Raw genomic sequence first — 15,509 nt, 5'->3', positions numbered from 1 at the left:
CTGGTTTTTTTTCATTTTTAATTTATTTAACAAAATTTTTAACTTGCTCTAAGTAACATTATTTTAAAATATGGGAGATTTTAACCAAGAAAAAGTAATGTAAAAAACAAAATGTAAGGTAACTATGTCCATAATAATGATAGGTGTCAACTAATTTGTCCGAACTAAATGTTAGTCTAGTGTTTGTAATATCTGTATGATATTAGGGGATATGTTCATGTTAGGGTGAACGGAGCTTCAGATTTGTTGCAAGAGCTGGACTCGGTCTGTTCACACACTGGAACTAGACTGCCAGGACGGGGCATGTTATATGGTGGCTTAGAATGAAACAAACAGGAAATGGTTATTTGATGGTGATGTATTTGATACGGGTATCAGAGTTGTGTTATTTGATGGTGATGTATTTGATACGGGTATCAGAGTTGTGTTATTTGATGGTGATGTATTTGATACGGGTATCAGAGTTGTGTTATTTGATGGTGATGTATTTGATACGGGTATCAGAGTTGTGTTATTTGATGGTGATGTATTTGATACGGGTATCAGAGTTGTGTTATTTGATGGTGATGTATTTGATACGGGTATCAGAGTTGTGTTATTTGATGGTGATGTATTTGATACGGGTATCAGAGTTGTGTTATTTGATGGTGATGTATTTGATACGGGTATCATAGTTGTGTTATTTGATGGTGATGTATTTGATACGGGTATCAGAGTTGTGTTATTTGATGGTGATGTATTTGATACGGGTATCAGAGTTGTGTTATTTGATGGTGATGTATTTGATACGGGTATCAGAGTTGTGTTATTTGATGGTGATGTATTTGATACGGGTATCAGAGTTGTGTTATTTGATGGTGATGTATTTGATACGGGTATCAGAGTTGTGTTATTTGATGGTGATGTATTTGATACGGGTATCATAGTTGTGTTATTTGATGGTGATGTATTTGATACGGGTATCATAGTTGTGTTATTTGATGGTGATGTATTTGATACGGGTATCATAGTTGTGTTATTTGATGGTGATGTATTTGATACGGGTATCATAGTTGTGTTATTTGATGGTGATGTATTTGATACGGGTATCATAGTTGTGTTATTTGATGGTGATGTATTTGATACGGGTATCAGAGTTGTGTTATTTGATGGTGATGTATTTGATACCGGTATCATAGTTGTGTTATTTGATGGTGATGTATTTGATACCGGTATCATAGTTGTGTTATTTGATGGTGATGTATTTGATACGGGTATCAGAGTTGTGTTTAAGACTTTTATTGCACTGTTTTGGAGTTTTCAGCCAAATAATGTTTAGTCATACTTGGTAAAATCCAATTTTCATGTGCCTGGCAGTTCATCCTGAATGATAACAACCGTTCTGAATTAATGGAGGAGGAAGATAGATTATTGACAATATTGATTCATAGATTGCTTTGTATTTAACTTCATCAAATACTAATCTTATCAGGAGGCCATTTTGTTGCAGATTTTATTAAATTCAGGGGAAAGGCCTTCTAAGTTTACAAAGCAAGTGTCTCATATAAACTCACACTCAGGTAATCTCTGTTCAGTTCACAAAATGATTTGATGCAAAAATATGGATTAAACAGCCGTTAGAAATTTTCCTCATAATAACCATAGATCTCGAGATACCCTGACTCCATATAAAAAATTCAGTGGTTAGGTTTCTGGAGTTGATGCTTTCAATACAACTGGATACAACACAATACAACATGCAGTGTTTATGGTCCAGTCTCTGAATGCCCCAGCGGCAGTAACAGCTGCCCGAACCCTTCATTGATTAACCCTTTGCCTGCTACACAGCTGCCCGACAGAGAAGGCTACAGGCAAGTACCAGTCATCCGTCCACGTGTTCCATGCTCACATTGTACACCAGCTCACATTGTCTACATTTGTTGGGAAAATACATATCAGATGTTTTGGGGACACTGCTTAGCAGGAATATTGTTTAAACAGATCAGAGTCGGGGATCACATGTAATACCAGTATGCTTGTGGTGGATGGTTAACTGGAACCATGAATGCTTTGTCATCCTTGTCAAATAAAAGCGGGGGTTTTCATCGGGATTTTCCCTCAAGGAAGGCCATGTGCTGTAGTGTTTGTGAGGAGTCCATGTGAGAAACTGAGACATTGGTTGTGTGTTATTTGGGTAATATTTAACTGCTAGCTTCATATTCACAATTAATTCACAGACTCAGTAAGAGTGGATTTGAATCAGATTCCCTATGACTACCATGTTTCCCGGCCTGGTCCGGCCTTATAACAGTGATTATTGTGGTGTGGTAATCCTTTCCTCAGGAAGGGTTGACTGTAAACATGTATCTGTGGAAATAGGAACGCATAACTGCCACAATGAACATTTATTTTCAAATTTTACAATTTCCCCTTTAGTTGAACGCGTTTCCCAACATATGATTATTGAACCCCTGAATGTGTTTATTATTCCAGCTGTATTGTCAGTTTGGATAGATAAACAATAGCAAGTCATTATTGTTAACATTGTTTATGCACTGTATGGTATTGTAACAGACATGCACTCTGGGTTTACAGGCTCGTAAATAGGAATACTTGATATGAGAAAAATCTTTCCCAAATAAACTGTCCTTGGTAATTCATTATTATTACTACTAGTAGTAGTAGTAGTAGTAGTGGTAGTAGTAGAGAATCAGCTTGTTGATAGTTTCTAAATCTATATTTTGGTTGAAGGCTACCAGCCCATAACAACATATATATGCAACAAAATGACATGTTATACAATAACACATACGTGTTAGTATTCTCATATATTTAAAATATTACTGCATATTAACCGAACCATTCTATGACCAGTCTATATTATTACCACTTTCCTGTAGTTAATGGCAATATAAGGCACACCGTAATTTCTTTATTTTGACTAAACATGAGAGTTAGAAAAGTATGATATGTTGGTATTTTCCAATATTCATCTGCAATATATTTCTGCTCTATGACCTTAGAGGAAATAGGACATGTCCTCTGTTAATTTTCAAGTGCATTATTTACCAAATCCTTCCTGTCTGGGGGTACCATGTCTCCTTCCTCTGAAATGTGCCGGAACATTACTTGATCTTGGTACCCCAAGTGTAAGTAAATATCTCTCTAATTCAAATGTAGCTTTAAAATGTTTATAATTTTATAATTTTAAAGTATTCTCGATTACCGACTACCATTCAGTGACAAAATTATCCCTGTCAATAGTTACATTGTATTAAACTATATGTAACAAGTTAATGAAGTGTCCTTATGAAGAAGTGTCCAGTTAATCAAGTGTCTAGTTAAAGGAGTTTACATTATGAAATTGATTGCCTGACTGTGCACAAATGTCAGGTTGAAAACAAAAGGGCACTAAACATAGTTTTGGCTAAACATAGTTCCATATTTTGAGAATGTATCATGGAAGACCGCTGTTAGCAATATTCTAATATTATCACGGTTGGGGACAACAGAAATGGGCTTTACACATTGTACCCATGTGGGGAATCGAACCTGAGTCTTCGGCATGATATGGAAAGCTTTAACCACTAGGCTACATGACCACCCCTTATTCCTTATTGTGGAAGAACCAAAGAGAGGAAGCTGGGTAAATATATAAGAAAACAGTGTTCAGCAGGTACAGCAGTCAGGCATCTCACCTCCTCCATGTCCCTGATGGACTGCCACCTTTGTCTTGTGGGAGAGCATCTCGCCATATAAGTGCAATAATCTTGAATGCGAGGTTAAACCCCATGTCCCCTGACCATGTCCCCTGTATACACACGGTGGAGGCATCGGGTCAAGCCTTCAGCAGGTGTGGGGGATACATGTGAAGTGATGCTGATTTCCATCAGTGGCCAAGTGCCAGCACTGCAGGGTGTGTTTTGACTATTAACATACTTTCTATCTACAATATATTCTAAAAGTGTTAAAATATTCTTAATCTTAATTGAAGTATATGTTTCTTTAAGTAATAGCTTTTAAAAAAAATATCACTTCAAGTGTAATGTGAAAACACAGACCCAACCAGAAGTGTTATGCATGTTAAAGAGCTGTCAAATCTATCAGTATAGAAATACGCAATTCTTGGTTGGGAAACGTGAAATGTGTAAGTCCCTCTTTATAACAAAACACAGATAGCACCACAATAGAATCTGTGGAAATATCCCATTAGTACAATTAGCCTTGCTCCAAGGCTACTGAAAGAAAAGTCCATGGATGTGTAGTAATTCCTTCCTCCAAATAGGCAAGTCTGGTCTAAGGACTCCAATCTCTTACAGGGACAACTTGTTGTTATTATTTACATAATCTAGAAGTTATGATTTAAATAATTATTGCTTTAGAAACTTGTGAACGTCTGTAGTGCAATATACAAGAATAGTAGCCTATGCACAGAGCAGGGTATCGGCCAAGGAAATGTCAGATTTTCAGTATGATAAGCCATGTTTATAGCCCACATGCTTCAAGCTCAAATTTCTTCAGGAATTCCACAACTTGAGTCTTGAAGAGATGGCTGTGATTGAACAGTCAGGCCCCATATACTGGTGGTGCTCCACCTGAATGGAGGTGTGCTAGGCAGTGTGTACACTGATGGAGCAGACCGTGGTACATCTGGGAGCCTGTGTGTGTAGACTGGAGAAATCACACGTTATCCACCAACCCCAACCACAGTGATCACCTTGGTTGAACTCCTCGCTCTGACCTTGGTGTAGGGGTGTGAGTGCAGTCAGCTGATGGCATTCCACTCTCCATGGCTGCCCTTCACATGGATGGCATAGCCCTCCCTGCACCCCGGGGAGGGGGGCGAGAGGGGGGAGGAGGGGGGCACCACACCACTGCACTGGTGCTTCTATAAGTGGAATGCTTTGACTTCTCGGGAATGTCTTTCACCAATCTTCTGGTTTCTAAATAAACCAGAATCTTATTTTCATATATTCTGCAAGACTATCACAAGAACAACACCAACTCATCTACACCATTTCCTGCCTATATCTGGTAACAGGTTTCTTTGTATATTTTGAATCACAAACCGTTATAAGATGGAGCTTTGCTTTATTTTCACCCTGACATAATTCCTGTATTTCATGACGTTATTAAGATGATATATAGAAAACATTGTTCCATAGTGACTATTTTTGGTAAATACAATATTTTGTTTCTTCTTGAAGCTATATTAGATGGTGTCATTTTTCCACAAATTGGATTGGGTATTGTTACAATAATCCGATGCTCTAGAGCCTATGATTCACATGCCATGGGAGATCTCCATCACCATCTGCTAATGTATATTCATCAACTGGAGTAAATGAGACTTTCTTCCATTAGTCACTGAGTGAGAGTGGGGCAGAGTGGGGCAGAGTGGGGTGTGATTGTTATAGCTAGTGTCTCGTAGCCCATACCTGGTCCGATGTTATATTTTTGTATTTTATTGTTTGTGTTTGTGTTATAGTATGAAGTGTATATAACACGTGACACTTGAATAAACATTACTCTCTCTCTCTCTCTCTCTCTCTCTCCCCCACATCTCTCTCTCTCTCTCTCTCACACATCTCTCTCTCTCTCTCTCTCTCTCCCCCACATCTCTCTCTCTCTCTCCCACATCTCTCTCTCTCTCTCTCTCACACATCTCTCTCTCTCTCTCTCTCACACATCTCTCTCTCACACATCTCTCTCTCTCTCACACATCTCTCTCACACATCTCTCTCTCTCTCTCTCACACACATCTCTCTCTCACACACATCTCTCACACATCTCTCCCTCTCTGTCTCTCTCTCTCTCTGCCAATGATGTCACATGCGGAAAAACTGAAATTTAAGTTTTAAGTTGTTATCAATACCTCTCAGCCTGCTAATCAGATGAGGAAAACCTAGCCCAGGTAAGTGATACCTGTACTGTTCCTGAAGGTGTTATGGCTACGATGAATATGATTCATAAATCCACAGTACGCCAACCAGTGTGTGGCTTTGTTCACACACCATGTGGTACGATACGAGCTTTGGGATATGCTTCAACCCCCCTTTCTATACAGGAGAATGGGCTTCATCAAGTACCAACTGTTCCATGTACCACAAGGAAGTTAAAAAAATATGTACTGTATTAGATGTAATAAGCATCTCACTCTAATAAGCATGATATTGGCTAACATATTGGTAAGTAAACAATCCCAATTAGCACCCTTTCCAATTGATCAATGTACACAAGACTTTTGTGTTATATGCACCCTTAATTATGGGCAATTAAATTCTGGAAAAATATATCTGTTGTGTATAATATGCGCAGACTGTTGTATCATTTCAGGCTGTCAGCATAAACCACGAAATTTACGATCTTTTAACTCACTTTTAACTCTGTTTTTTTTCACCAAAATTATATTCTCATAAGCGCCCCCTATATCTAATTTTGAGAGCACCCTTGGCACTTATATTGTCGAATACGGTATTTCAAATTTCTTTTATTCCAGTTATAACAAAATATCAAGTCAGGCTGCTCATATTCATAGTTCCAGAAGCTGACCAAAGTTCTCTGGCAGAAAGTCTCTGACTGTGGCTTAGCTTCATCAGATGGCCAGTTGTAGCTCGAAAGGCAGGAGAGGCCGTGCATCAGCTCTTCAAATGTGGCTTTGTACTTGAGGATTGTCCTTGTAGTCTCAGGAAAGTCCTCTCTCTGACACATGTCTGTCACCAGGGTGATCCTGGGATCAGTTGGTGTCACCTAGTGTTGTTGCGCAGTGGAACTGAATATTTGAGCGTGGTTTAACTTAAAATGAAAACTAATCATAAATTTGTATGACTTACCTTTTTTGAATGAAACAAGGAGGAGCTAAACGTGATAACCTATTAAAAAACTATGAAGATCTATAACGAACTAAACGTGATTACCTGTTATTATGTGAAGGAAAGATGAATAAACCTCAAATGAAAGAAGCTAATGCTAATTCTAACAGTTACTCGTAAGGGAGTCTTAACACTGTCTTACACTGTCTAACGCCATGTCTAACGCCATCCCTCTAACCATCTAACTAACCAACTCTCTAACGAACTCTGACCAACCCTCTAACCATCTAACTAATCAGCTCTCTAACGAACATTCTAACGAACTCTGACCAACTCTCTAACAATCTAACTAACCAACTCTCTAACAAACTCGGACCAACTCTCTAACCATCTAACTAACCAGCTCTCTAACGAACTCTGACCAACTAACTAACTGATGCGCACTACCGCCTTATATTTGCTCACAACCCTCACATTTCACGTGCAGTCACAGCCATATGTTGGTGTGTTCAGGCGATGCGATCGTTATGCATCGGGTGCGTTTTGGAGAACAGATTCTTTATTTAAAACTAACACGACTGCACGTGAAGTGCGATCTATAGGCTCCGGGTGCGTTTTGAGTGATGAGTCATCCTAGAATCACGGGGAGGTGACCTAGTGAGGCCACCTAGTGTCGTGGCCTCTGTCACCTTGGGCTTGCTTCTATCAAACTGGTGTGCTGTGATGCAATGTAAATACTGGTCAATGTGGCCATAAATCTCACTCACTCACTCACTCACTCACTCACTCACTCACTCACATCTGGGATCTATAAGCAACTTACTGAGTATTAGAATATGGCTGATAACTAGTTGACATGCAGTTTATCTCCATATCATAACAATTTATGAAAGTTTTCCTCGTAGCATTGAGGGTGCAAGTGGGGTTGAGCTGGGTTGGATCCTTGCAATGGTGGGTGACCTAGTATGCTAGGTGTTCCTGGCGCAAGAGAGTTAACTGACTCTAAATGTCCAGTTGCTGCCTTGCTGAACTAAGCTTGAATTTCTGGGTTTCGATCGTAGCGCCACCAGTGGCTATTTCAAGTTATGTCCTTCTATGTTATATTGACCAGTAAAATTCCTGTGCACCTCTCATATCGCTTGCATTTGCTTGAACAAAATGGTGGCACCCAGTCAACATCATCTGATCGATGATCAAGGAATACATTGTAATAAAAAGGGTCTTACTTTGCAAAGTGCATCAAATCACGTGAGCACCTTGATAAAAAGCATAAAAAGATTTAGAAGATATCTGTTAATGCCCATTTGATGGTACACATCTTTGGCAAATCCTGCAGTCGACCGAAATCTGTGTGTTAAAATCCAAGTTGTTTACAAACCGGATGTCGATTTTATTATGTGATTGGACTATGCAACGACTCAATAGTCCAACCAAAATATAGGTCCATAACTGCTGCCCAGTTCAGCAAGGGTGGAAACTGGACTTTTACAGTGAGTTAACTCCCTTGCCTTGGGAAGATGGTCATTCCTGAATCCATAAACAGTTTAAGAAAATATTGCACATTGTGTTTTTTACAAGTGTGACAAGAGTCACATGTGACATGGCAATGACGTGATCTGGCGTCAAACAGATGCAGCTGACCAATCAGAGGCCTTGATAGCATGACGAGTAATGCTGGTATTGTGTTGCAGGGAGATGAGTGATACAGAAGAGGAAGTACAGGTGGTTCGGAGGAGGGAGAACGGCCCCCCAGTGGACCAGCTACACTTGTTGACAGTGCCGGGGGATGACGCCCCTCAGCCTGGGAGACTCAATGGCCCCATCTTGAGACACAGTGTCTACTCCATTTCTGGGATTCCAGGTGAGGCAGGCTATTTATAAAAAAAAAATCAGATGTGGATCTGTTTAAAAATTACCAGCCATTTTCTGGGTTGACTTTTGGCCTAAAAAGGTGTGGGTGGTCTAAGGCATCACAATTATGCTGAGTTATGTCCCTTACTTGTGCCATGATCCTCTACTCATGGGTTTAAATCCAACACTCAGCCAGATGATGGTTCCTGATTTGTCATCACCAAGGTTCTAAATACATGTAACCTCTGTCACCGTCAGGTTGCTCAGGAAAAAACTGATGTGCTGTGATACAATAAATACTGGTCAGAGTGGCCATAAATCTATCTCACTCACTCACTCACATCTGGGATCTAAAATCAAGTAATTGGCTATTAGTTGACTATGACTGTTAAGTAGTTGACTAGCAGTTTATGTATAGACCATAACAATTTCTGAAAATATTGCATGGAGTATTGTCCCTTTAATTGTATATATGTTACCAGCATCCGGATTGTATGCGTGTGTGTCTGTGTGTGTCTGTGTGTGTCTGTGGGGGGGGGGGGGGGGGGGGCGGGGGGGGGGGCTGCAGTCTAACGGGTCTGGACTGCCAAGGTTCCACTGTAATGTGATTAAAATCAATGAAAATCATGTGCTTCTGCAGCCAGTCTGTCTCTAAGCTTTATTTCTTAACAATCTTCTTCTTGCAATCCTTGTAATTAATGCTCTTTCCTTCCCAACCACATTCTTGCCAGACAGTGGCTTAGCAACCAGATCTTGCTGTCCACCACCATGTCATTGCATGCTAATACGTGGTCCAGGGGTTGTATTGAATCCCATGTCAGTTAGCCGAATCCCGCGATGCCCCTTCCTCTCAGAGGAAACCGGCCATAGGGCCGTGATGTGACAGGCCTTCCTTGCAGCCATTGTCTGAACCATTGTCCCCCTGTCTCGCCTAGAGGCGTTGTCCTCTCTTTGTTTGCGTGATGGACTGTTTATTCAACAGCCCTAAAAGACAATTATCTTCCTCCATGCTTCCCCCATAACTAATTACCCTCTCCTGTTTGCTGGAGCTCATCTTCATAATCCATTTTACTCCAACCTATTTTTGTGAACTCCATTCTATATTTTTAGTCGCACAAAATAATGTAATTTGGATTCACTCCATGCCTTTAGTTTGGTAAATACCTGGATGTCTCCCTGAAGCGTGGACGCCTCCGTGGCCTAGTAGCGCGTCCGCCCGGAGAGCATCATACCAAAAGAGGTTAAAAGTTGGTACTTGTTGTTACCCTGTCTGGAGCTTGGCATTAAGGGGCTAAAACAAGTCAGTATACTGTGGCTGAGAGGGGTATTCATGTTAAACTGCGGTAGGTATCTCAGTGGGCTAGAACCGGTACTATAAATCGGCAGCAGTCCAGACTAGTACAAGCAGACAAAAACACACAACAATCTTGAGCGTGACATTAAACCCCATTTCACCTCACCTCACTCAAGAGTGTGGGATCTATCTCTCTAGTGAGGGCTGTATTTCTTCTACCTGACATGTCCTTATTTATGGGGGAGGGGGAGGTTGTTGGCAAGTGTGTGTAGTGCACATATAACCCTTGTGTTACAGACTCATCCATGTTAGTCATTGTGTTATAGTCATTGTGTTATGCATTCACTGATAACCATGATTTGTGTGGCCATTACTGACCACATGTAGTATACGGCTTATACTGACATGTTGAAGCCAGGATGTTTCACAGCTGGAGAAGTCCCATAACACCCTGTAACTGAAGTGCTTCTCATAATCTGGTTTGGGGTTATTATTCCTAGTGTACACAGACACTAGCTGCTCGTATAAAACTAAAATATTGGTAAAACTGTTGACACCACTCTCTGTTGGTGATACTCTTGGTTGACTCCACTCTCTGTTGTTTACTTGCTTGGTTGACACGCTCTCTGGTGGTGATACTCTTGGTTGACACACTCTCTGTTGGTGATATTCTTGGTTGACTCCACTCTCTGTAGGGGATACTCTTGGTTGACTCCACTCTCTGTTGGTGATACTCTTGGTTGACACGCTCTCTGTTGGTGAAACTCTTGGTTGACACACTCTCTGTTGGTGATACTCTTGGTTGACACACTCTCTGTTGGTGAAACTCTTGGTTGACTCCACTCTCTGTTGTTTACTTGCTTGGTTGACACGCTCTCTGTTGTTGATACTCTTGGTTGACACGCTCTCTGTTGTTGATACTCTTGGTTGACACACTCTCTGTCGGTGATATTCTTGGTTGACTCCACTCTCTAATGGTGATACTCTTGGTTGACATGCTCTCTGTTGGGGATACTCTTGGTTGACCACACTCTCTGTTGGGGATATTCTTGGTTGACTCCACTCTCTGTTGGGGATATTCTTGGTTGACACACTCTCTGTTGGGGATATTCTTGGTTGACTCCACTCTCTGTTGGGGATATTCTTGGTTGACACACTCTCTGTTGGGGATATTCTTGGTTGACTCCACTCTCTGTTGGGGATATTCTTGGTTGACTCCACTCTCTGTTGGGGATATTCTTGGTTGACTCCACTCTCTGTTGGGGATATTCTTGGTTGACTCCACTCTCTTTTGGTTATATTCTTAGTTTACTCCACTCTCTGTTGGTGACTTTCTTGGTTGACACACTTTCTGTTGGTGATTTGCTTAGTCGACATGCTCTCTTTTGGGGATATTCTTGGTTGACTCCGCTCTCTGTTGGTGACACACTTGATTGACACAACTCTCCGTTGGTGATTTGCTTTGTTGACACACTCTCTGTTGGTGATACTCTTGGTTGATACACTCTCTGTTGGTGATACTCTTGGTTGATACACTCTCTGTTGGTGATACTCTTGGTTGACTCAACTCTATTTGTTACTTGCTTGGTTGACACACTCTTTGTTGGTTATATTCTTGGTAGACACACTCTCTGTTGGGGATATTCTTGGTTGACACACTCTCTGTTGGTGATATTCTTGGTTGACACACTCTCTGTTGGTGACTTGCTTGGTTGACACCACTCTCTGTTGGTGATATTCTCGGTTGACTCCACTCTCTGTTGGTTATATTCTTGGTTGATACACTCTCTCTTGGTTATATTCTTGGTTGATACCACTCTCTGTTGGTGACTTGCTTGGTTGACACACTCTCTGTTGGTGATATTCTTGGTTGATACACTCTCTGTTGGTTATATTCTTGCTTGACCCCACTCTCATTCCTTGTGTAATTTCCTCAGAAACATTCTGGGGGACATTCTTTCCTCTTACAGGAGTGTAGACCCATGAAGACTCGGGGCAGAATAGGTCCTCACCAACCCATGCTTGCCATAAAAGGCAACTATGCTTGTTGTAAGAGGCAACTAACAAACAAACATTTTTTTAACCGGAGTGAAGGGAAGCCGGTTACTGTATAGGGAGACACAGCAATAGTTCAGCCTTAAAGCCTGACCCTTGAACTTACTGAACTGACGATGCCAAGCCTACAAAAACACAAAGTATGAAATCTGACAATATTTTGTACAGATATGTTTTTCACAGAGAGGTGTATGGATAGACAAGGTTCCACTAACCTGATTATGATTGTCAGAATTTCATCTAAATTCTACAGTAGTTTTCAGAAAACAGAAAACACTTGAGAAATGCAATTTGTGTGTTCTTATTGCTTGGGGGAGAAACAGCTATTAATACACAGCAGTCAAAATCGAAAAGAAAGTTGACATACAGATGTTCTAACTAAAAAAATCCCTTTGCACTAAAATTGAATTAATGTAACAGGAAGCGGGTCTGTAATGAAACGTAAAGATAAACACCGCTGATGGCTGTAGCCAGTGCAGCAAGTTGAGCTGTCACTAGTGAGGTAGCTGCGTTCAAGTAGTGCACTAATGTAACAATGTGTAGGTGTGTCTGTGTGACAGTCTGTATGTCTGCTTGTACTAGTCCAAACCTACCGGTATGCCTGTGTTATAGTAGTGCTAGCCCACTGAGGTACCATTAAACAATTTAACATGGATACCACCCGCAAACACAGTATACTGACTTTGAGCAAACCAGTCCTTGTTGGTGGGTCTCACTCACTCACTCACTCACTCACTCAACCAAACCTGCTTGCTCGCCCGCCCACCCATCCACCCATCCACCCACCCACACTGTGAGTATGTGCAGGGAGGTATGTATGTGTGGAGGGTGGTATGTTTGAGTGGTGGTGTAATGTTCATGGGTGTCACCTGGAGAGTGTTTATGGCCCCTGGAGTGAATGCTCCCTGCTGATTCTTCAGATACTTGTTCAACATTTCACATTAACTGACATAGAAGGATTCTCAGATCAAGCCTTGTTGGTCAAAATATAGCATTTCACACTCTGGAGAAATCAAGTAGAAGGGAATATAAATCTGTGGAAAAATAAAATTTGCTTCATGGATCAATATTCTCACCATCAACAGCTGAACCCGTACATTGAACACTTTGTGCATTTGATTATTAAAATCTATTACTGCAGAAAGGTACTTAAGAATATATATATTCCATAAATACTTACATAATGTTTAAACAAGTAAGTTAAAACAATAACCTTATCCTTCTGTTCAAGATTAACATTGTAGTAAATAAACACATCTTTGCCTGACTTGAGATGTAAAGTGAAGTAAATACTAGAACCTGTCTGAAAGTCAATTATGATTGAAACTCCTTCTTGAAACTCTCAGTCAAATAGTCCACAGTCTCGAATATCAAGTTTGCTTATGAGTGAGTTGACATCAACGAGACATTGCCTGTCAACTGGTGCTGATCATATAGCTGTGTCCACGTGATAGGACCTGTACAGGAGGCAGGCCAGAGGTCTGTGAAAGCATGGAGCACCTATAAGAGCCTCTATAAGAGCCTCTATAAGAGCCTCAAACACAGGCTGGATCCCGGGAGACCCTCGTCCACACCACTAGCCACACGGATGTCACATGTGTGTGTGAGATACGCCTGTTATCCACCACCTACCTAGCCCTGTGTCAGGCTGCGATGGCCATTGATTCCTAAACAAACGAGGAAGCGAGAACATCTTGCTCTCAGCAGATCAGGAATAAGTGAAAAAGTGTTGTACTGAAAAGAAAATTTCCAGGATTAGTGATGGATAAATTACTCGAAAATGGTCCAAGCAATTTGTGTAAGTATATGTGTGAAACATGTGGATAGTTAGCATGTCAGGGTTTTTTCTGTATTGATACTCAATTTGTCTTATGTATTTTTCCTTTTCTTTTCATTATTTTGTGTGGTATTTTATATTCATTTCTCATTTTCCTTAATTTATTCTTAATTACACCATCTTATTTCACATACTGTCATTTTCTGTGTATTTTTTAGAAAATAAATTCACAATATACAAATTATGAATTTAAAGGAAGAGTATGGAATATTTATAAAATATTTTCTTTAGCTTTCTGTCAATAGTTACGATCAAGTTTTTCGTAGTGATTGAGTGATCGTAATCTATAAAGCAGCACAGGAGTCAAGTCCTCATCTGACAGCTGTGCAGGGCTGTGCGTGGGGTTATAGCAGAAGGGTCATAGACTGGGTTCCCCATCTAGACCTGGCAGATGGTGCAGGTCAATGGGTAGACAACAGATGGACCATATTGTGACCGGCCATCATCGTCCTGTACAACATTTGTGACCCAAAATAGTATATACAAAATAGTTGTGACAGCAACTACATGTGTGTGACAGTGTCGCCTCAAATTGGATTGCCCACTAATTAAGAATATAAACTTCGCTTGTGGTTCTCTTTTATTGCATGCATGCGCTTCTAAGATCAAAGGTCGATAGTGTGAAAAGTTAACTAGTTGAACAATCGTATTTCCGGGACTTGCCGCGGATGTTTTCAAACAGATTATTAGAACTCCATTCAGCGATAAACGGTTGATTATGCAATGAGAAGCGTTATGTGCAAATGAACAACGAACAACAATACAATTATGTCTGTGTAAAACTATCAGTAATAAAAGTGTACATAAATTTTGGGAGCCATGCGTTACCGCGCGTAGTAACCGAAGTAGTGCTTTATCGAAGAGCGCAATAGCGAGCGATCACTGTACTCGAAAAGCAAAATTCTCAGGTGTGATCAACCCAAAATATAGATACCTACACAATTTTAATTGACTTGACATGTTCATTACTAATGACCTCTTAGTCTAAATTATTTTAGTAGGTTGTAAAATGCCATATCACATATCTTTGACCTGACGTTTGAGAGCCATATATAAGGAACACGAAAAAAATCTTAGTTGTGCAATGTGTTCTGAACAGACGTAGTCGGGTGTATAGGAGCTCTCTTGATTGACAGTCAGGTATATAGGAGCTCTCTTGATTGACAGTCAGGTATATAGGAGTTCTCTTGATTGACAGTCAGGTATATAGGAGTTCTCTTGATTGACAGTCGGGTATATAGGAGTTGTCTTGATTGACAGTCGGGTATATAGGAGTTCTCTTGATTGACAGTCAGGTATATAGGAGTTCTGTTGATTGACAGTCAGGTATACAGGAGCTCTCTTGATTGACAGTCAGGTATATAGGAGTTCTCTTGATTGACAGTCGGGTATATAGGAGCTCTATTGATTGACAGTCAGGTATATAGGAGCTCTCTTGATTGACAGTCAGGTATATAGGAGTTCTCTTGATTGACAGTCAGGTATATAGGAGTTCTCTTGATTGACAGTCGGGTATATAGGCGCTCTCTTGATTGACAGTCAGGTATATAGGAGTTCTATTGATTGACAGTCAGGTATATAGGAGCTCTCTTGATTGACAGTCAGGTATATAGGAGTTCTCTTGATTGACAGTCGGGTATATAGGCGCTCTCTTGATTGACAGTCAGGTATATAGGAGTTC

At 40.5% G+C, this 15,509-nt stretch overlaps 1 protein-coding gene across 4 annotated transcripts in view; it reads left to right on the top strand.

The window, feature by feature from the left end:
* Positions 1-15,509, top strand: part of LOC139478621 (solute carrier family 4 member 11-like) — a 62,924-nt gene that overhangs the window by 13,924 nt on the left and 33,491 nt on the right. For 3 of the 4 annotated variants that reach the window (XM_071261173.1, XM_071261175.1, XM_071261174.1), the window contains exon 2: positions 8,483-8,652. The exons of the other annotated variant lie outside the window; for it this stretch is intronic. In XM_071261173.1, the coding sequence (XP_071117274.1) occupies positions 8,487-8,652 (166 nt within the window). In that variant the 5' untranslated portion in view covers positions 8,483-8,486. The remainder of the gene's footprint in view (positions 1-8,482; positions 8,653-15,509) is intronic. 4 annotated transcript variants of the gene reach the window in all.

This window comes from Haliotis cracherodii, unplaced genomic scaffold, assembly GCF_022045235.1.
Source record: "Haliotis cracherodii isolate W230 unplaced genomic scaffold, xgHalCrac1.p SCAF_4, whole genome shotgun sequence".
NCBI classification, from domain to species: Eukaryota; Metazoa; Mollusca; class Gastropoda; order Lepetellida; family Haliotidae; genus Haliotis; species Haliotis cracherodii.
The sequence above is the reverse complement of the archived record's forward strand: the minus strand, read 5'-3'. Positions and strand labels throughout refer to the sequence as shown.